The sequence below is a fragment of the Lygodium microphyllum genome, chromosome 22, assembly GCF_053477565.2.
Source record: "Lygodium microphyllum isolate KBCC chromosome 22, Lygodium_microphyllum_v1.1.10, whole genome shotgun sequence".
NCBI classification, from domain to species: domain Eukaryota; kingdom Viridiplantae; phylum Streptophyta; class Polypodiopsida; order Schizaeales; family Lygodiaceae; genus Lygodium; species Lygodium microphyllum.
Window position 1 is genome coordinate 56,062,141 of NC_141156.1, and position 22,025 is coordinate 56,084,165.

Sequence of the window (22,025 nt, forward strand, 5' to 3'; positions counted from 1 at the left end):
AAACCATCACAACCTAGGATCTATCAAGAGATTAATACTCGAGAATTAAGGAGTTTTGAGGTCAATTTACAAATGCCATTACCAAATCTCGAATATTTGTCTCATTGGGTCTCCACTAGTTACAACCGATGATGGTTGGAGAGAGGAGGTAGTTTCTTTTGAACCACTATTTGAGATTAGGGTCTAGCCACACCTTCAAATAGAGGATACATCTATCCTTGAGAGCGTTCTCCTCATAAATTACTTTCTCAATGGGAAAGTGGTTCACAAAAGGTGTAATGACAAAGATTGTAAGGTCTTAGAGTGGCAAAGATGCATGCACTTCTCAGACTTGGACAAGATTCTTCTCCAGAAGCAGCATTCCATTGGGATAATATCGCCTAGTGAAGGTAAGGTATTTACTTACAATGGGGAATGACAACTAGCTCATGAAAGAATTTGGATCACATGGAGTTTGCAAGCTACTCCCAACAGATAATCAGATTCAGTGCCATTATTATACCAAGAGATGATACATGGACCCAAACCCAACCACTTGCTTAATGGAGGAATGGAAACCCTACGTATACAAGAGGAGACTCTTGAAGATTACAATGGGATTCGGGTTTGAAGATATCCATTCCTTGATAGGCCCATTGATCGTGTAGGCTTGTCTGGATACACCATAGGTTAGGAGGAATCTAGATGAGTAGAATTAGAGTAGAACCAGTAGTCGCTTAGCATTGAGACAGATGAGATATCTCAACCCCTTTCCTGCTTGATTTTCTACAGGAGATTAGATGATTGCTTTGGATCCATGAAGATATCCAGTCTCCCATCAGTGTAAGGCTCATGTCATCCACATAGGTTGCAGCATCAAGAACTTTTCACTTGCTTCCCTGAGGCACATACCAGACCTTTATTCTGCCAACATATCCATGATTGAAAGCAAGTGTCCCCCTCGTCATATGTAACCAAAGAAAGGTATAAAGGACCTCAACACCAGGGGAGTGAAGGACATGCTTTTAATCAACTCATTGGATGGCACAGACAGTAATAAAAGAGCAAAACACCAGAGGATTGAAGGACATGTTTTTAATCAACTCATTGGGTGGCACAGACACACATTGCAGGTGCGTGTACCTTTTTTCTGGGACATCCCATCACAGGAAAGGCACCCCTATTGTAATCATCATCAGAGGATAGGTAGCTCACATGCTTCATAGATGCATTTGGAATAAGATGTGAACAAACAGGATCTCAAGGCCTGCTGCAGTAAAAGAATCTCTCATTATCACAGTTTTCAGTCATTTTGACCCTATCCATATTAACCTATTTGCAAATATAATGCACACTCAGCAAGTTGGTCCATCGATGGAGAGGATCTGCACAAAAACTCATACCCCGCATATCTTGACACTTTTAATCCATCCAACTGGTTATCCTTCATACTTGTACTTGATGGCATTTTGCGCACCAGTGTGAAGAACTGTTCTGTGACTTCCCTGCAATGGAATTTTATGAAGGCAGAACTATCATCTATTCGATATACATCCATAGAATGGTTGAATTCAAGATCATTTACCATTGCTGCTTGTAATGATTCAAGAGAAGTGCCAGAAGGGTAGCCCCAGACCAATACTACATTGGAATAAAATGGAGGGCTTTTTAAATCTCTGATCTCAGTTCCTGTTGATAAATCCAGGACAGATGCCGTTACACTATTCATACACAGTATGTTAGCATATCTCTCCAACTCTGATTTTGCACCTGATGCATTCACTTTTGACATATGTCTGATAAGGCTCGGTTCTGTGCCTGTTAAAGCACAGGCATGAACAAACAGCGACCCGGCCATGTATGCTCTAGAACCTGTATCATGAACTTCTTGTTTCTGCTGCACTTCTATGAATCTGTGAAATCAAAGAAAAGGTTAGGCATACCCAACCATAGAACATACAGATCAAGCAAACATCAGATTAAACATCTAAAAAGTACAAACAGAGCTAAGAAGCTGGTAATCAAACACAAGGCTTTCCAATCTTGAATCCAGTATGTGTAATTGCGACGTCACTGTTTCAAACACTCCAAACAGAAACAGAAGTATGGAAGCATTTCGGATAAGGAAAAATGCATTTCGAGATAGGCCACGCCTTCCTCAATCTTCACCCTTCAGCTGCGCTGCTGCTGTCCATGCTCCAAACTAGCTGTATTTTCCTCTGTTTGCAGCTGGTTTTCTCTATTTCCAGCGAGCTCCATTAGCTTCTCACCCTGAGGATGAAGATGATGCCTCCATTGGCTTCTCAGATGGCGATGCCTCCTCTTCCTCTACTACCAGCAGTGGTAGTACTGTTGATAGTAGCTCAGATGAGGAGGCAGAAGAGATAATGTATTTAGATTATGTAGAGTGATGATGCCTTTAGATGATACATCATGACCATTTTTGGTAGTACTTTATAGTTGATCTGATTCATTTCATAAATCATCCAATGATTTATTTACATTATGGACACGATTATTTGGCGTTCACTATTCACAGGTTGCATATTCCAGTTTACTATGTACTCACAAGTCTTGAGTATTGACTCAGGCCTCAAACGCTCTCTTTTGAGTCTATATGACATCATGGCAATCTCTTATATTGAGTACTGATGTTGAAAATTCTTGAAACTCGTGTATTGTGGTCTTACTATCTTAGGTACTCTAGGCTCATCAATCTCTTATAATGTCAACCTACATGTATAATGTACTACGTTTAGGAATTTGAGTGGTTTTTGATCCAAAGCTTCAAGTTACAAATGGTATTAGCCCTTAATGTATGTGTAATATACAAATACTCCTAAAAATCAAAATAAATTTTGGATCCCTGTATCACTATTTCCACCTAAGCTGAAACTCTGTTTTGCGATTTGAAATGTGTTTTTGTTTACCTGCTTGATGGAACTTCATCATAAGAAATTGTATACCACTCACTAGCTTTCTTGCAACTGCAAGTTTGCCTTAGCTGAAAATTGCAAAGTCCCATGCAAATATTATAAATATGTAATAAAGCAACTTGGATATGTATCAACTATAAATATTAACTAATGTCCAAGGTAGAGTACGCAAAAACAGTAAAGTCCGCTGGCTGTAGGGACCTCAAGAGCATCACCATTTATAAGCAAACCTCAAGTATGTGGCCCACATGGAAGTGTTGTAGCCCTTTTTTGGGGCTCAACAACCTTTTGACTTCGATAACCCTCATATTTTGGATATCAGTTCTAAAGAAACAGTATAGCAAACACAGAAAACTGCAAAATGTTCGACAACCTGTAGAATACGATCTATAGAAAGTTGATTGAAAATGAGTGAGTACAATGAATGACAAACAATCAAGGGGATTCAAATCTCTATGTCTCAAAATCGCTTCACAGAAAAATGGTTGGGCCAGCTCAAGGCTGCCAAGATGAAGACGATGTTGGGCTGCCACAATGGAAGCCTCACAATTGAGGTGGCCAGCTCCTGTTAGTTTGCATGTCCAAAGGGCAGAACAACTCCAAGTCAAGGCATCTTGATTCTTGAGGGGGTGCTCGTTCTTGCAAGAGGGTGACCATTGCACAGAAGCCAAGGCAGCTTCAAAGGATGTAAATTTCAGATATTGACAAGCACTGCTCTTGATTTTTCTTGCACAAAGTGGATTCCTTGTTGCTGATCATCACTTTCGTCCTTTTTTCTTTTTCTTCCTTCTTTTTCTTTTGAGGATAGCCTCTGTTACCCATCAATCCCTTTACCTCAAAAATAAGAACACCTATCGACCTAGGAACAGCAGAGTTCACTGGCTGATCTCATCAAGGGATCAAAGTAGTGGCCCACTATGATAGATGATGGTACATAGAACCACACCTGACTACTTGCACAGTGGATGGCATGGACTCTGGAGACACTAGGCTTACAATAGGAGGCACCTACAAATATAACAATGGACCCAAGAGAGTAGATATGGAGGGATCCCTTCCTAGTCAAAACTTGCAACGCGTCGAGTTTTAATATACCGTCAGGCTGGTAAGGAGGATCCACATGAGTGAGATTATAGGGGTGCCACATGCTACTTGAACACTAGTATAGACAAGGCATCTTTTCACCTTTTTTGACTGACTTTTGGAGCAGATTGTAGACAATAGCTTCAGACCTAGGAAGATTTCACTCTTCCTATAGTTAGCAGCGCATAGGACCTTGGCACATTTTCCTAGCAAGCAAATAATATAGAGACTCACAGAGTGGCACATTAGGAATGCCCACTATTAGACAATTTTCTATGGAGATCATTACCCTTGAGCCTACTGGTAATCATCATTGACTCTATTCTCTCCTCTTGACTACTTTCCCCTAGACCACCTTAAGAGGCCTTGCCCTATTTAATGTAGTTCCAAGTCAACTGTGAGGTAGTTCCAACTCAGATGTGAGCATCTCTTTTGCTCCAACCATGCTGTTGAGCTTTTGTAACTTCTTGATTTACTTGAAATAATACAATTAGCTACTCTATTAATGCATAAAAGAGAGTCTCTAATTGCAAAATTGATAGATACTTTGGGAACCAATGTCTACATGTATCCCTGAGACTCCAGATAATTATGACACCACATTTAAGGCCACAATTTTTTGGGAGTGCAAAAGCCAGGCAGGCTAAAATGCCCTGAATCTGTGTACCCTTTTTCGGCCTTAGCATTGGTTTTAGATTGCAGATGTTTACATGAGAACTTTAATGATAAACGTTGATCAACAGGTTTAAAATCTTAAGGTGGCAGGCCAAAATAATCAGCTGATCCCAATGTCCAAAGAAATTAGGCTTTTCTTTTTCTATTCTTCCAGAGATGGTTGAGACTTTCATCCTTGCTATAAGTCACTAGTTTTGTCTTCTATGGCATGAACTAGGATTTCAAAGCCAAAAGAAAGGAAGGACCATTGAAGGAGGATACATCCATGTGATCATTGCTTATTTTCGGCAGAATTTTTCAAACCATACATTAATGGCAAAATGGTTTTGAACCTTTGTCAAACCATACACTAATGGTGAAATGGTTTTGTAACAAAGATTCATCAAGATTTGAAAGTAGAGAGGATGTAAGGACTCCACATTCATACCTCCAACTAGACTTGTCTTCTAGTGCATCTTCTATCTCCACTTTAATCCCGACATTTCCAGTCCCGTGTTTACCAAAATACTTGATATAAAGTGTGCTGAGCGAAAGATCATCATCAATCTTTACATCATAAATATGCTTCACAAGATAATTTACATCGAATATGAAAGTAAAATTTTCATGGAGGTCAGCTGAAAACTTTGCAGCAGTTACAGGAAGCCCTTTGATAAAACTTTTGTAAATATGAGCAAGCCCTGCAAGGAAAGTCATTGAACTTGAGCCAAGGAACCAACAAGCATAATGAAAGGATATCCAAAATCTCCACTATGTTTGAGACATGTCAAAGTTGACTATTTGAATTTGGTTAATGCACTCACCAAACAGACAATGATAGCCAACAACAGGCTTCCTAGAATCCACAATGACATCAATGACATGATGAACGCCTATGGCTTCGGTTAATTGATTTTCCCTTCCTCTGCTTTCCTTCTTTTCCAACTCTTCCTTTTAGCCAAAAAGAAACACACCAGTCATCAGTAAGTTCTAAGGAGATCAAATAGAGACGAAACTCAAAAACATTCATCTGCTACACTTATTGAGCTGCACAGATGACATTTACAATATTGCACAATCAACACACGCGCCAAAATATTAACTTCTGTAAAATTATTCCAGGGTCAGAAAATTGCAATGATCAAGCTGGGTTAATAGACTTGGTTGTCAAATCAGAAAACCCTTAAGTTGCTAGGAAGCATTACTTTCCCAAAAAAATATGCATATTCATTTTTGAGTTCAAAGAATACACCAATACCAGGTCTAGAAACTCCACTTCAAGGATGGTATTCCAAAGCTAAAGGGCCTTGATATTTACAAGCTTGCTGCTCTGTATATATCTATCATGTTCAAGACATTGGACATTTTCCAGGACTAGTAATATAACACTGCTGTACCTATGCTATCAGCAAAAGAAAAGCCATAGTTCCTGGATGCACAGGCCTATCGCCTTGGTCACAACCAAGGCCTATTGCCAAGTATCCAAGTGGTCATTACTCAGAAAAAACTCAAGTTTGATGTTTAAATAATTTTGTATATGAAATGATTGTCATACCAATTAGTCCTTGATACTGTTAAATTGTCACAAGGAAAACAAAGTGGGCAGTCCTGTTCATGCCCTGTAAGGACCCCAATATCAAATTCCAGTTGAAGCCACTCTTCAAGGCAAGAAGTGTAATGAGAACAGGATAAGGGCATGCTTACATCAGTGATAACTTTGAAAGCATTTGTTAAGTAATTATCTACCATGGAGCATCAGTCTAGGCCCTAGCTTGCATATAAGCATCAACATTCTAGAGTTTGAAATGCAGTCAATTCAAAATAGCCCTATGGAATGCAGGATTTAACAAAAAGGTGAAACATAAAGCAGTTTTAAAAAAACAACATGAGCTTATAATCATTACCAGTAAAAGATCCCTTTCTTTCTGAGATGCTGTGTAAAACACACACACACTTTTGTGAGTGCTAAAATTCCCTGCAGGTTGAACAACTATTACAAGGTCACTGAAATAAAGCTTCGCCACCTGCAAAGGGCAAATATCATTAGCACTAACTAGAATTTTGTGGAAATAGACCCTTCACTGACAAGTCAAATTTTGCACAATAAACCAATCACCTCTAGAAGTACTAAAAGCTCACGATGGCCTAAGGCCTCCCACTTCATTGCTGTAGACATAAGAGAGAGAGGCTCACAAGACTTTAGCCATATGACAGATGAGGTCAGAAGCCTATCTGACATGCTGTCTTCGTTCTTGAACTGAGGATATCTATTATCACTCGACAAATTAGTGCCAGCAGAACCGTCCACAACTCCTGCAGCACTTCCCGAGTGATGACTACAACCATTGCCTTTCACAGTCCTATGCCAGTGCACCAATCTAGCCCTAAACTGATTGAAAAGTAGCTTGTCACCATGACTTGTTTTTCTTTTGGAACCATCACAAAATTTTGCAAATAGGTGCATTGTTGCATAATCTTCAGTTTCAAATTTCATGTTCTTCCCAGCCATAGTCTGCTGACTCTTTGACATGTAGGGGAGGCCTGTCACAACAGCACTTTTTTTACCAAAATTTGAGGCTGTGCCACAGTGTGTAGTCACATAATGGTGTGTAGATTACAAAACTGTGTGAGATAAATTAATGGAGAAGTTCCTACATAAACAAAATCTAGTGTTGTAAATGACTCACTGGGTTGTTGCTCAGCATTTGTACAAGAGAAAGCCAGAAAAGGGATCCACTGGACAATCTGTCCTAAATTCTATCTGCTAATAATGACACTTCAGATAGTATCAAATGTGAGGAGCTATTGTTTGATTGCTTACCATGCTGGATGCATGCATTCAAATCCAACCCCTGGTCAGCAAGAAGCTCCAAATTTGCAGTCTGGCACAGAAAAGAATCACCTTCCACTCGAGGAAAGAGAAGAAAGTTGTACCTGTTAATTAAATTGTACAGTACACACAAACATTAATCCAAAGTTTATAAAACTCTACAGGATAGAAACCATTCTAATGATAAATATAGTATTAAAAAGTTTCAAATGACTTGCTAAATTTGTGAGCATACAGTTATATACACACAATTATATTTTTTGAAAAATCATAAACCTTTATAGATGCATAGAACATGCTCAAATAAAACCCGCTGTATGAAAGAGTTCAAATGATGTTATTAGATTGTGAGGCACAAATGCATAACCCCTGAGTTGAATGGCACTCTCCCTTGCTTCAGGCAAACAAGAAATTCAAGCATCTGATCTTACAACAAGAATTTCTTGGAACATGTTGTTGATGGTTAATGACTGCCTTCACTCTACAGTCATCCCCCTATTAAAAGATATCTGTACATTCACAGAAACGTTAAAGTTTTTCCTGTTTCAGCCCTTGCATTCAGTTGAGGAAAATTTTCTCCTTGAGCCTATCTTACACACAGCTTTTTCTTGACCTATGGGACAGCAACATCAACTTCGTCGGGAAATCCTCTTTATACAATTACTTTTGCATGACTCACTTATGAAATTGGGGCATTTATGAAGTTTTTTGAGAAGCAAGGGACAAAAGCTGTACTTCACACGTGTGCGCGCAGATATTTCCAATTAGTCTGTGCATCCACTTCCACACTCTTGTGTTGAGCTAAAAATGCATTAGCTTTACTTAAACAGCCCCAAAACTTGCTTAATTAATGAAGAAACCTAGTTTATTTAAAAGAAATGCGATCCTAGAGAGTTTCTGTGTCCCATAAGCACAAATCCACTTGGGAGGGCCCAAACTTTCTATAAATATATATGCTACCCTCCATTCAGCCTAACAATCTCGATTTTGCAGATTTCAGGTGTTTCAGCTTGCTGCCCACACCCCATTCGTAGAGGACATCTCAGCCGAAGCTGTCCATTGCTGTCTACATCAGTTGGCACCTGATTTCCAGCCCTCTTCACGCAGTTTGGAGCTGATCCCAGCCACTCACCTACTGTTCCTGCACAGACCTGCTGCCGTACTGCCTGCCACGTCATCTACAGCCTGCGTTTGGCAGTTTTCTCTCTCCTCCAGTTGTCGCCAAGCTATTTTGCCTGCGTTTGGCAGTTTTCTCTCTTCTATAGGCTGTCCTACCTGCGTTTTTAGTCTTTCTCTCTCCTCACTGCTGTCTGCATCAGATCTACCTTCTCACTGCTGCATTTGCTCGTATTCGACATCCGGAGGCTGCCTTGCTGCGATTCGGGATCCATTCAGAGTACGACACACTCTCCAGCTCATTACCCCTACCCTGATCCTTGAGATATAGGAGTTCGAGGTTCAGTATTCATTCACTACATAGTGTGTTTGCTGCATGAGCATTGTATATTCAGCAGTTATATCACTTCAGTTATTTTCTGTGTTCATTGTCTCTGAGTTACCCTAACCCTAATTGAGCTCTTTTATCAATCTGTGCTTTGTTGTACAATTTGTTATTTGTGTTTCTATTGTAGTCAACGAGTCTGTGTATGAGCTGAGAGTGAAGGGAACAGAGAGTGAGAGAGTGAGCATCACACAATGGGTATTCGGTACAATGACTAATGTACCACATTTTAGGTTTTGAATGTATATAAAGTACAAAGTATAAGGGTGCGTTCACACCTAAACACAATAAAAGGCACGATGACCCTTTATTCCCAACAACCTCCCACCTAAAGGCAACATGCTTGAAGGTAGAGGAAAGAATCAACTAAGTATATGTATGTACAAAGCTGAAAGGCATATATACTATCCAACCCCCATCATCTAGCGGCAATGAGCAAACCGCTCAGCTGGGAGACCTTTTGTGAGAGGTCTGCAGGATTATCATCTGCATGTACCTTGACAAGCTCAATGCATTTGCTGTCAAGTACATCCCTGATGAAGTGATACTTCACCTGTATGTGCTTTGTCTTTGCATGAAAGATAGGATTCCGTGCTAGCATGATAGCACTCTGACTGTCACAGTGAAGGATGGAAACCTCTATAATCCCAAGCTCTCTCATTAGACGTGAAAGCCATAAAGCCTCTTTGTATGTCTCTGTGGCAGCCACATATTCTACCTCTGTAGTAGACAGTGCAACACACTTTTGTAGCCTAGATATCCAAGAGATTGCTCCTCCTATGAATATAAACATATATCCTGCAGTAGATTTATTGCAGTGAGGATGGCCAGCATAGTCTGCATCCGTGAAACCAACAACAGATGACTTCTGCTTACCAAAGCAATAACACAAATCCTTTATGCCCTTAAGGTATCTCATGATACCCTTTACTGCTTTCCAATACTTTTTGCTAAGATGCCATGAATCTACTAACTACTCCCACCGAAAATGCAATATCATGACGTGTAGCAACCATAGCATACATCAAGCTACCAACAGCTGAAGCATAAGGTATATTGGCCATTTCAGCCTTACCATCATCTGATGTAGGGCTGTCATCTGCACTAAGTTTCACATATGGAGACAATGGTACACTGATAGCTTTTCCCCCCTCCATATTAAAACGTTGCAGAACCTTGGTAATATACTCTTGTTGTGACACATAAAAAAGATTGTTTGATCTGTCTCGGAGTATACGCATGCCAAGAATGTGATTTGCCTCACCAAGATCTTTCATATCAAAGCTATTGTGTAGACTCTGCTTCAAGGAGTCCAAGGCATGAACATCCTTGCCTACAATTAGTATGTCATCCACATACAATACCAAGAGAATAAGGCTGCCATCTTGGTATATAAGCAGTGATCAACTTGAGAACGATGAAATCCCTGAGATTACATAAATGTATCAAATTGTTGATACCATTCGCGTGGTGCTTGCTTCAGCCCATACAGACTTTTGTTGAGTTTACATACCATGTGCTCTTTTCCCTTAGTAACAAAACCGTCAGGCTGCTACATATAGATTTCCTCATGCACATCACCATGTAAGAAGGCGGATTTTACATCCATTTATATGAGTTCCATGTCCTCAAATGCAACCAAGCCTAAGATAGTTTGCAAAGTAATCATTTTGACTACATGAGTAAAGATTTCATCAAAATCAATTCCATGTTCTTACTTGTACCCTTTAGCAGCCAAGCATGCCTTGTACTTGGGCAAAGAACCATAAGTGACTTTCATTTTGACTACATGAGAAAAGATTTCATCAAAATCAATTCCATGTTCTTACTTGTACCCTTGAGCAGCCAAGCGTGCCTTATACTTGGGCAAAGAACCATAAGTGACTTTCATTTTGTAAACCCATTTGCAGGGTAGCACTTTTTGTCCTTTTTGTTCTTCATGAGAGATTCCATCTCTGATAGCATTGCTTTTTGCCATTTTTTACTATCTTGTACATCCATTGCTTCCTGGAAGCATGATGGTTCACCACAATCTGTTAACATGACATAATCAGCCACATAGTTTACTCTAGGAACAAATCTATTTGGCTATTTTTGCACTATGGTCGATCTACAAACCCAATGGTCAATATTTGCTGGCTATTCAGCCTATAAATCTGCATTAACAGCTTGCTGTTCTGCAAGTACAGCTTGCTGTATAACTAGTTCAGGTTGTTCCAGGTGCACATGTTCTTGTTGAATTTGTGGGACATTATGGGCAAGATCCTGCTGATCATTTACAACATCATTCCTTGCATTGTCAAGGACATTTTCAGCAAGTGTGCTGCTGTCTAATGGACATTCTTTGCTATCCAATTGGTACATCCTCCTGGAATACAACCCTTCTGACTTCCTCTGTTCTTTCAGGCTGTTTGTGTATGCGATCCTCCCAGAAGATGACATTATTGCTGCGCACTACTTTTCTTTTCTCGTGATCCCATAATCTATATCCCATTTCACCTTCATCACCATATCCTAGGAAAATACATTTACAGGACTTTGGCTCAAGTTTACTACGTTCTTCCTTACATATGTGCACAAATGCCTCGCAACCAAACACTTTCAAGTGTGCATACGAAGGTGGCTTGCCCGACCACGCTTCTTGGGGAACTCCCCCCCCCCCAAGACTTGTTTGGTGACCGATTAATCAAGTATACGGCTGTCATAACAGCCTCTGCCCAAAAACCATGGGGTAAAGCAACATGTGACACCATTGTACGGACCTTGTCTTGAATGGTCCCATTCATACGCTCTGCAACACCATTTTGGGGCGGATTATAAGGAGCAGTAAGCTCCCTCTTAATCCCTTTGCTGTCACAAAAGTCTTGAAAGGCTTTGGATACATATTCCCCACCATTGTCAGAGAGAAGGCATTTTAATGTCTTACTAGTTTGATTTTCAGCAAGTGCCATGAATTTTTTAAATTTATCCAAGGCCTCGTCTTTGCGACGGATTGGATAAACCCAAACTTTGCGTGTGGCATCATCGACAAAGGTAATAAAATACTTCTTCCCCCCTAAAGATAACCCTGTCATTTGACATACATCTAAATGTACTAACTCTAAGGGTGAAGACTTTAGAGAAATAGATTTTTTGTGTGACGTTTGAGCATGTTTACCATAAATGTAATGATCACACTGTTCAAAATCAGCATATCTCAAACACGATAAATAACCCAAACGAGAGAGCACTTTCATTCTAGATTGACTCATGTGTCCCAACCGGCCATGCCGCGAAGAAACACTTGGCTACTCAGTTATGGTGACAACATGGTCACGCGCACTAGATACATGCAAAGGATACAAAGTATCACTTTTGGACCCCTTGGGCAATAATACAGGAGCCCTTAAATATTTTCCATTTGCTATCCCCAAAGGTGGTGTGATAGCCTTCATCATCTAGTTGCCCTATGCTAATCAAGCTCTCCTTGAGCTGAGGTACATGTCTCACATTATGTAAAACAAACATGGAGCCATACTGAAATTCCAATTTCACACTGCCAATACCTGCAATTTTACATACATAGTTATCCCCCAAGTGAACAACACCACGTACAGCACCATTGTAGTCAGAGAACCACTCATGATGTGGTGTGATATGAAAGGACACACCCGAATCAAGTATCCAAGTATGAATGTCATCCTCAAAATCTGCAATCAATGCATATGCATCCAAAGAAGAAGCTAGAAGTACATCACCATCACTGTCATGAGTAACTACATTAACCTCTTCTATTTTTACATTGCTCTTTTTTATAGGGTGGTTGTCCTTGTTTTCAACCTTGTTGGCTTCATTGTTTTTGTTTTTGCCCTTCTCTTTCTATAGTTGAAAGCAATCCCTTTTGTAGTGCCCCTTTTTGCCACAATGATGGCATTCTTTCCATGAGATTTGATGTGTGCTCTGTTTTCAAAACTGCTCTTATGCTGAAATCTGCCTCTAGTGTGTAATGCATTTGAAGACTTGTTTGTTGAGTTGTTCTACCTATTGAGTTCTTCCATCAACAAAGAACTCTCCACATCAGAGTATAACAGCTGAGCATTCGAATTACTCAAAGCTGTCCTGAAAGCATCCCAACTTTCAGGTAGAGTGCATACAGAAGGTAACTTTGAACTCTTCATCGATATGAAAATCCAAAGCAATCAGCTGACTGAAAATTGAGTTAAACTCATTCAAATGTACAAACATGGCTGTACCCTCTTTCATGCGAAAGTCCATCAGTTTTTTCAGCCAATAAACCTTGCTGGCTGCACTTTTCTGAGCATACAATTCTTCAAGCCTTTGCCACATTACATATGCTGAATTCAGCTTCTCAATGTTGAAGAGCAAGTTGTCTGACACTGAGAGCTCAATGGTAGAGTGAGCAAGTTCGTCCAAGTCATCCCACTCGTCTTGTTCCATGTCTGCTGGTTTGATTCCCTTTGTTTTGATGGGCTTCACATGTTTCTTCTGCACCAAGACATTATAGCATTGTTTCTGCCAAATTGCAAAATTATGGGCACCCTCAAGCTTCTTAATGTGCAAAAGATTACTGTTGTCACTGTTTCCAGCTATAATTTACAGCCCCAAATTGACTAACCAGTCACCAAAGGCAAGCCCAAATATGACACAACTGACCACAATGCACAAGAGTACCAACCAGCAATGAAAATCCCAAGATTGCAGAAATTTTCAGGTCTGCAAATGAATTTTCAGAATTAAAAAATGTCGTTTGTTGCACTCCTCAAGCAATTTCTGACACAATTAGAGACCAAGCCAACAATTACATGTGAAATCCCCAAAATTTCACTGTAATTTCTGCTCCTAAAGCATTCCTATGCACAAATTTGTGAGGGGCTTTAAAGTGCTGGACGGCTTGAAAGCCACCCTTGAGATTGTTTGTCCGAACACAGTTTCTTGCGCAGTTTTAGTGGTTATGGTAGCCAGGGAAGCCGTGGTTCAGGCTGGAGGACCTTATTATAGTATAGCCAAAGGCAAATGAGATAGCGCTAACTCGTCAGCCAAGGCTGCAGCAGAGCAACTTCCTCTTCCGGACTTCAATATTGCAGAAATGAAAACCTCGTTTGCTAACAAAGGGTTGGATGAAACCTCCGATCTTGTGAGCCTTTTAGGTGCGCACACAATCGGCCTTGTTAATTGCACAATCATATCAAGAAGGCTGCAAAACTTTCAGAATGGATTGCCAGACGGTCACTTGAATATAAGCCTTTTCCTGGCCAATGTAAAGAAGCTTGAGATGAGCTACAAGAGTTCAAAAATACTCTTAATCATGAGCAGTACAACACTTACATTTTTGGCGCCAGCAACGTGAGTGCATGTTGAAGTACCATTTGATCAAGAAGTGGCTAATAAGCCATTTGAGTACTCAATGGGAAGCTTAGAGCATGGAGGCTTAAGCTATTAGGTCCATTTTGATAGTGGAGATCATGGGAGAGAGAGAGAGAATGGAGTTTTTGGCTATGGAGGTTGAAGGAAGCTTGGGGCAAGAGAGAGAAAGACTATTTTGCAAGAGTAACCCTTCCCCTCTCAAAAGTAACCCATACTAAGCCCCATTCTAACCCTGATTACCTGTGGTTTCTCCATTCTCCTCAATTTTTGGACCAAACTAAGGTCACAACCTGCCAAGTTGGCTGTAGCCCGCCATTGTCCACAGGGTAATGCATAGATCCTCCATCTTAGTCACAGTTTGTGACAAATCTCCATGTCTGACCACGGTTATGGAAGAACTAACTCCTGTGACTAATTTTTAACTGCGGTTTTCACTCCCAAGTCACTGCAACTAGATCCAACGCATGAAAATGACTTCTGACAGGATCTAAACTAATGCTCTGATACCAATGTAAAGAAAGACTAATCTAACAATGGAAATGAACAAGAAATCAAAGTATTCTAAGCTACACGTAACAAGAAATATACCAAACTGAGATCCAAGCATGGCCATGCCATGGAACATCTTCTATTACCATAGCACAGGTAGCCATGAGCTACAAACCAAGTACAAGAAGATGAAAGACAAGAAGGGAAAAAAATTAGTAATAGTGCCAAAGAATGATGCTACATTAGCACTTCTTGCCTTTTTATACTAAACCCTAAAGCCCTCGTCTCTCTTGGCTCAAGTATTTACAAGGTTTATACTTGGAATAGGCTTCAACTCTCATGTTGATAATTTGCTTCATTACATTGAGACAACTTTGCTCCTCCTGTAACAAAAGAGACACAAGCTGGTCAAAGCTATAGGTAACTTGGTTATCCATAGTTACCAACCGCAAGGTAGTAGCAAAACCTTAATATAACTCCAGTAAACCATTAAGAGTGATGGAAACAAGCTGATTATCAAGAACTTTTTCATCAATATTTAATAATTGCTCGATAAGATCTTTGATGGCAATGAGATATGCATCAATATTACCTCCTCCTTCCATGCGAACGTCTTCCAGTTACTTATGTAGGTAAGCAACGCACGCTTCATTGCACACTTGATATAATGATGCAACCTTATCCCATTCTTCCTTAGATGCCTTGCATGATCAGATGTGTGGAATGATGCCTCTCTTCATGAATAACGCAATTAGGGTATGCGCTTGGGCGTCACAACCATCCCATCGAATCTGATTGTCGCGAGGACAAGTATTTTTGAAATCTCACTTAACATGTGGATTAATTTTTTACCACATGGTTAAGTAAATGTTGCACATGTGAGGTGTAACTAGGGTTAGAGTAATTTGAGGCTTTCTTTGGAAAGAAGCATTCTATATTCCACTTTTGCATCTTTGGGCACAATGCTTATGTCCATATGCACAAGAAAAACAAGACAACAAACTTCACCCGAAGTCAAAGAAGCTTATCTTTTTTTGTTAAAGCATGACCACAAAGGACTACAAGCTCTATGACCTGTTGACACAGAAGATTGACGTGAGTTGGGATGTTGTCTTTGATGAGGCTTCCACCTCTGATGATCCCATTGATGGTGCATCTTGTACACGTAGTTCTTCATCATCAACCAATGCCCCCACCATCAGCTCCACCCCTTCCTTCTCGGTTACTATTGGCACCCCTTCTTCGTCTTCAACTCCTCCCCCTCCATCCCCTTCTACTCCTCTTGCACCTTTAACAACTCCTATTCCTTCTTCCTCGAGTGTTTCTAGTCCTTTCCTATCCCCTCAAGTGTCTTATGGCAAACTTGAGCCGTCTAGGGAGAAGCACTATTCTTCTGATGAGAAGGATGTACCTTTACCCAATGAGGGGGAGTCCCTTTCCCAAACATATACTTTACAAATACCGAAGGCCTTTCGATTTCTCTCATAGCAAGATGAGCCTATCACCATTCCTCGGTCCTTGGTGGTATTGACAACTCATGGAGGATGCAAGTGTTTCTCACTTTCCTATGACCCCTTCAAGTCCGCATAGATCAACCACGATATAAGCCCATTAGGATAGCTCACTCTGTGTAAACTACACTCTTATGTCTTAGATTCTTCAGGATCATGGGCCTACCACTGTTGATGAGGCTTTTGCAAAGGATATATGGCATCATGCTATGCAAGAGGAGCTTGATTCTATCAAGTGAAATCAAACTTGGGGGTTAGTTCCACAACCATGGAAGCAAAAGGTAATTGGTGTGAAGTGGGTCTTTAAGACCAAGTACCTAGCTAATGGCTCCTTGGACAAGCACAAAGCTAGGCTTCTTGCCCAAGGATCTACGTAAAGAGAAAGGTTGGATTATTCAAAGACTTTCGCACCCATAGCTTGAATGTCCACTATTCAAGCTATCCTAAAAGAAAAGATCTGTCTCACAACATCCTGGCTTTTCTATGCAAAGGGAAGAATGACCATGTTTACAGATTGCAAAAGGCCCTCTAGGGCCTGAAGCAAGCTCCTAGGGCTTGGTACTAAAGGATTAATCAGTTCTTCTTACAAAGTGGCTTCCATCGATCAAAACATGACCCCAACCTTTATTACAAGGTTGTGAATATGTGTTTTAGTTATCTTATATATGGATGACTTAATTATCATGGGGAGTGACTCATAGGAGGTTGATTGGACTCGTGAGATCTTACGGCAAGAGTTTGACATGATGGACCTAGGGATCCTTCGCTTCTTCCTTTGGCCAGGAGATCTATCCAATGGCACAATGCGTCTTCATCTCCTGGCACAATACATCTCCGAGCTTCTTTCAAAGTTTGGTATGACCAAGTCTCAGCCTATTTTGTGCCCTATGGACCCTAAGTCCAATTTGGTTTCTACCAACGACCCCTTTCTTGATGCTACCCGATACATATGTCTTGTTGGATCACCAATCTAGCTTATCCATATAGACCCGACGTGTCTTTTGTGGTAGCCTTGTTATCTTCTTTCATAAAGACTCCTACTCAGGCTTATTGGCGAGCTCCTTTGTGCATGTTGCACTACTTACAAGGGACTTGATCCTACGGGATCATATATGGAGAGAGGGCCCTCTTGCTAGATAGAGAGACACATTGGATAGGTGATATGGAGTCAAGACAATCCACTACACGTTATGCTTTCTCCCTTGGATCAAGAGATATCTCATGGAGCAATAAGAAGCAATATACCATGGCTTTATCTTCTATGGAGGCAAAGTACCAAGCGCTCTGTTCTAGAGCTATGGAGGCAATTTGGCTCCGTCAGATATTGACAGAGATTGGCTTTCCACAAACAGGACCCATTCGACTATGTGTGGATAACTAGAGTGTCCTCGCTCTAGCAAAGAACCTTGTGTTTCATGCTCGCACAAAGCACATACAAGTTAAATATCATTATGTCCAAGAGCAGATCATGGAATTCCAAGTTAGCGGTGGCCTATTGTCCCACAGAGGACGATGCAACAGATCTCTTCAAAAAGCCTTTGACCAAGGCTTCTATGTTTCATCACATGAGATTGTTGGGGCTTCAAACACTCCAGGATCTAAAAGGGGATATTCGCCTGCCATGTTATTCTACCAGTCTATCATGTCTTGATTGTGAGATCTATTAGAGTCTGATGAAGAAAAAGGAGTTCTTACTATCTTTATCACTCAAGTTTAGTGAGCATTTCTTGTTTCTGTCAAGCATATGTTAGCCTGGGCAGCCCTATCTAACTACAATCAGCTCCAAACCATAGCAGCTAAGAAATGCGTTCCTTTGACTTTGAAACTTACGAAACATTTTTTAGAGTAAAAAACGTGGGCTTTTTTAACATTTTTTATTTTTTTGGTGAGTTGGAACCCAAAACATGGTTTCTTGGAGAAAAACTAATGGGCAATGTTAAACATGATGATGATGATGTATAATGACTCGTGAGGGCTCATGATTTTGGATGAGAGGCTGATTTTTTTGTGATTTTGTTTAGTTATTGAACTTTGTCAATCTAGTATCTATCCTTGTCTTGAGATTTGAATATTATACGACTTTAGTCTCATTTATGAGTTATTTATGATATATTATGATTCATTCTTGATTTTGTTTGTCAGTTTGTTTTAAAATGAGAATCATAATGTTGCAACTTGACTTAGTCCATATTATAGATAGGCTATTTACATGTTAATTTCAGTTTTCTTTGTATGATATATATGAATCATAATATTTGAGTTCTAAACCATAGTATGGCTTGTCTAAAGATTAACTTTGACGTAAGTAACAAGTCAATAATGAATCATGGATATGTAACATATCAAGTATTATTCTCAATTGACTCTATTATCACTCAAGCTCAATTAGCCATTCTTTGTTTAAGAGAGAGTTCCATAGAGGTTTAGAACCTCTTTCCCCAATCAAAACTATTAAAAATCTCTATATAAAAAAACCCGTATTTCTTATTTTACCCCCTCTTGAAAGAAACTTACAAAACACGTTTCTGACGTTTCATTTCTAAACATTTCCGACGTTTCTGGCTGCTATGCTCCAAACTACTTCGATTTTGCCGAATAGCAACCCACATCAGCAATTTTGCTACCTGACTGGCAATCGAACTACATTTAATGCAGTCAGCCAGCTAGCAACAATCACTCAACTGGCTAATCAGCCAGTTTTCATCATTTTTCGCTATTTACAGCCATGGGCTGGCAAGGGCAGATCATCTATTTTCTGTCTCTACAGGATTTCAGTCAGCTTGTAGCGTTCTTCCCAATCTTTTGCAAGGTCTGCTAATTGCACACTCCATCTCCATCATCGTCACTGTCTGCTATCATCATATTCCAGCCTGGGTCCGGTGCCCTCACTAATACTTTGGGCTGCATGCAAGGACTAATCAGCCCATTATTGTATTCAACATCTTTCCCAATTTAGTGTAGATTTCTCTTCACTCCTACTATGTTCTCTCTTCTCTTTTTCTCTCTGTGTATGTGTTCCTCTTCCGTTACGCACTCTCATAGAAGGATAGTAAAGTGGGATGATGTAGGATGAAAGTGGCCTTGTCCCTTGTTCTCTTTCTTATAAAATTTTTCAACACTACTAGATTTCCTTTGGGAGTGGATGAGAATTGAATAAATTGGCCAATAATGGAGGACTAATTGGACTTAATTTGTCATAGCTTTACACCCCCCTCTCAAACCCAAAAATGGAGCTCGAGAGGAAAAGACAACAAGGCTCTTTGCCCTACATTTTTTCATTTTAAGTTAAAGGAAACCTAAGGAATATACCACCTTGGAGGGTCTCCACTTGTACTAGATCTACCATATCAATCTAAAGCTCCAATTGGAAATCTACAAGTGGAAACTAAGTGCTCTTGCTTGAAGGTGTATTGATACTTGTAAACTATGACACAAGCAACAAAGCACCAAGCTATTTTCAAGAGATTGCATTCATATTTCTTTCTTTTCAACCATGGAGACTTTAGACACAATTAGATTCACTGCCATCGACCAAGAGCGACCCAAAGTTTGAACTCAAACACTCATCAAACTTGTTACTTATTTCACACTCAAATGAATTGGATTAAGACAACATTAGCTTTCAACCATGGAGACTTTGAGACAAGTAATATAGGAGAGGGTAAGGGGGCCAATTGTGAAATAAGTGCCAAAATGCAAACACCGTGGGGATAGTATTGTAATTTAAAAAGGGAATATACTAGGAATCTTGCTTAAATGTCACTCGGTGATCTGCTAAAAAGTATATCACGTTACTAGCTCACCAAGTGTACCAATACCTTGTAAAATTCCTAAATTTTACTTTTCTTAATTATGTAAAATATTATAAAATTTGCAATTCCTCTTGATAACACATATATGCTCATATGTTTAGATCTCAGAAAACTGCAAAATGTGAAATCCCCCCTCCCCCAAAAAAACATGCATATATCTGTTTAATTAGGTGTTCTATAGTTGGTCCCCCTTACCCTACTACTAAAGACTTTTGTAGCCTGATTTTATTTTTCTGTCTTTAGTTCAAAGACCATGATCGAGTAGCAACGCTCAAACTAGCCCTCTTTTCAGCAGGGATGATTTTAGGACGCTTACGGATGTGCGAGGTACTTTTGTTGGCTCTCGATCCATTTGAAGGTGCAGAAGCCGAGCTGGAGCATGGCAAAACGTTTGACAGAGTCCTTGAGCTTGTGGTACCAGGTTTCGCAGGTATCCAGGGCATGGCAGGCGCGCCAGGGCGCACTGTGGAGGCCTGTGAGGCCGGCGTCGAAGGCCATGAAATCGGCCTCCTCGACATCTCGCCGGATGCCATCCAGCAGTTCAGCGATGTTCTTTCTCGTTACCAGCGTGCTAGGAACCACTGCTGCTGCTGCTGCTTGCTGGTGATGCTCTCTCACCATAGCTTTGTTTCTTCCTCCTCCTCTGCTTATTTTTCCCCATGCTTTCCTACATGCCGTTAGTTGTCTGCTACCATTCATGCTGCATCGACGTGCCCCAACTGCAACAGACTAAAGCTACTGACGTATCAAGTGATAGGGGATATCGTCATTCCCTCTATTTTTTTAATAAATAAAACAATGCGCAGGATTTAAATAAGGCGTTAATAAATAAAACAATGCACAAGATTTAAATAAGGGGTTTGTGTCGAACTCATGCAACTGTAGTCTGTCCTCATACTCGTGAGCCTTTGACTAGTATTTACGAACTAGGTTGACATGTGCAGCTCAGTAAAGGAGTTTGAAGTTCTATATGCAGTTCTTGCATGTTTGTTATGTAGCAGTTTTATTGATGGTGTTTAAACATGTATCGTGTTTCAAAGCGAAGTACGTTTGTAGATAAGTTTTTGCATTGTTTAAATACAGGGAGGATGTCGATAGGAGAATATGTTTGCATATGTAGTTCGAGTCATTGATTGTGATTTTGAACGTTCACATTTCTTTTGGTCGTAGGAGGCACCATGGCCAAGGAACGAAAACATTGCATTTTCCAAAGTGGTATCTAGTCAGGGTGAGGTTCTTGCAGGGGCAAGCCGTCCGTCCTGAACGTCATTGTTCTTTCAACAAGACAGTTATTATTACATAATATGATGCATGTGAACTCGTGCTGATCGGCTCTTTGAAATGCATATTCGTCGACTTGGCTCGACTACATTTTTTAGCAAACTTTTATATCTTTCATTCTCATGATCTGCTTGGAGCATTGGGTCCAATGGAGAGCTTTCACAATCGCTCTTGTCGTTTTGCAAGCCGAGATGGATGTATCAATGATGCTCAATAGTTGAAGCTATAACAACTTTGCATTGAGAATTCGTTTTGTGTGGTCCGGTAAGAGTGACACCACATATTTTTTTCTCTTTTTCTTTGCAAGACATGGTTGGCATTTAGTTATCATCATGTTGACTCCGTATTGTTGGCATACAAGGATGAGAATAGTGCTTAACAAAGCCGTTGTAACTTGTATCTCTTCTATAGATGGATCGTTCTTTTGTGAGTTCACAGCATGATGTTGCATTGTGACTATACCATAGGATGCGCACATTATTAGTCTTTCAATGACGTTCTCACATTATGTCACCCAAGATTATTCAAATTTTTCTATGTCATACCAAGTTGCAACAAACGATTTTAGTAATGTTTATCTAGAAG

The 22,025-nt window shown here is 40.1% G+C and overlaps 1 protein-coding gene across 1 annotated transcript; it reads right to left on the bottom strand.

The window, feature by feature from the left end:
* Positions 1–386: 386 nt before the first annotated feature.
* On the bottom strand, positions 387–20,922 carry LOC148017172 (poly(A)-specific ribonuclease PARN-like). Its single transcript, XM_087663033.1, has 7 exons — positions 20,476–20,922; positions 7,474–7,586; positions 6,769–7,193; positions 6,557–6,676; positions 5,477–5,603; positions 5,101–5,353; positions 387–1,892 (listed from the first exon to the last, which is right to left on the bottom strand). Exons 1-7 carry the CDS (start codon positions 20,856–20,858, stop codon positions 1,307–1,309), a joined length of 2,007 nt encoding a protein of 668 aa, XP_087519159.1. The 5' UTR covers positions 20,859–20,922; the 3' UTR covers positions 387–1,306.
* Between the last annotated feature and the right edge of the window lie 1,103 nt (positions 20,923–22,025).

Bases quoted from the DNA above. Each gene is read 5' to 3' on its own strand.
- LOC148017172 (XM_087663033.1), bottom strand. From the start codon at position 20,858: ATGAATGGTAGCAGACAACTAACGGCATGTAGGAAAGCATGGGGAAAA. The intron at 6,677-6,768 runs GTGATTGGTTTA...TGCCCTTTGCAG, and splicing joins AGCTTTTAGTACTTCTAGAG to GTGGCGAAGCTTTATTTCAG. The intron at 5,354-5,476 runs GTGAGTGCATTA...CTTTCCTTGCAG, and splicing joins TGGCTATCATTGTCTGTTTG to GGCTTGCTCATATTTACAAA.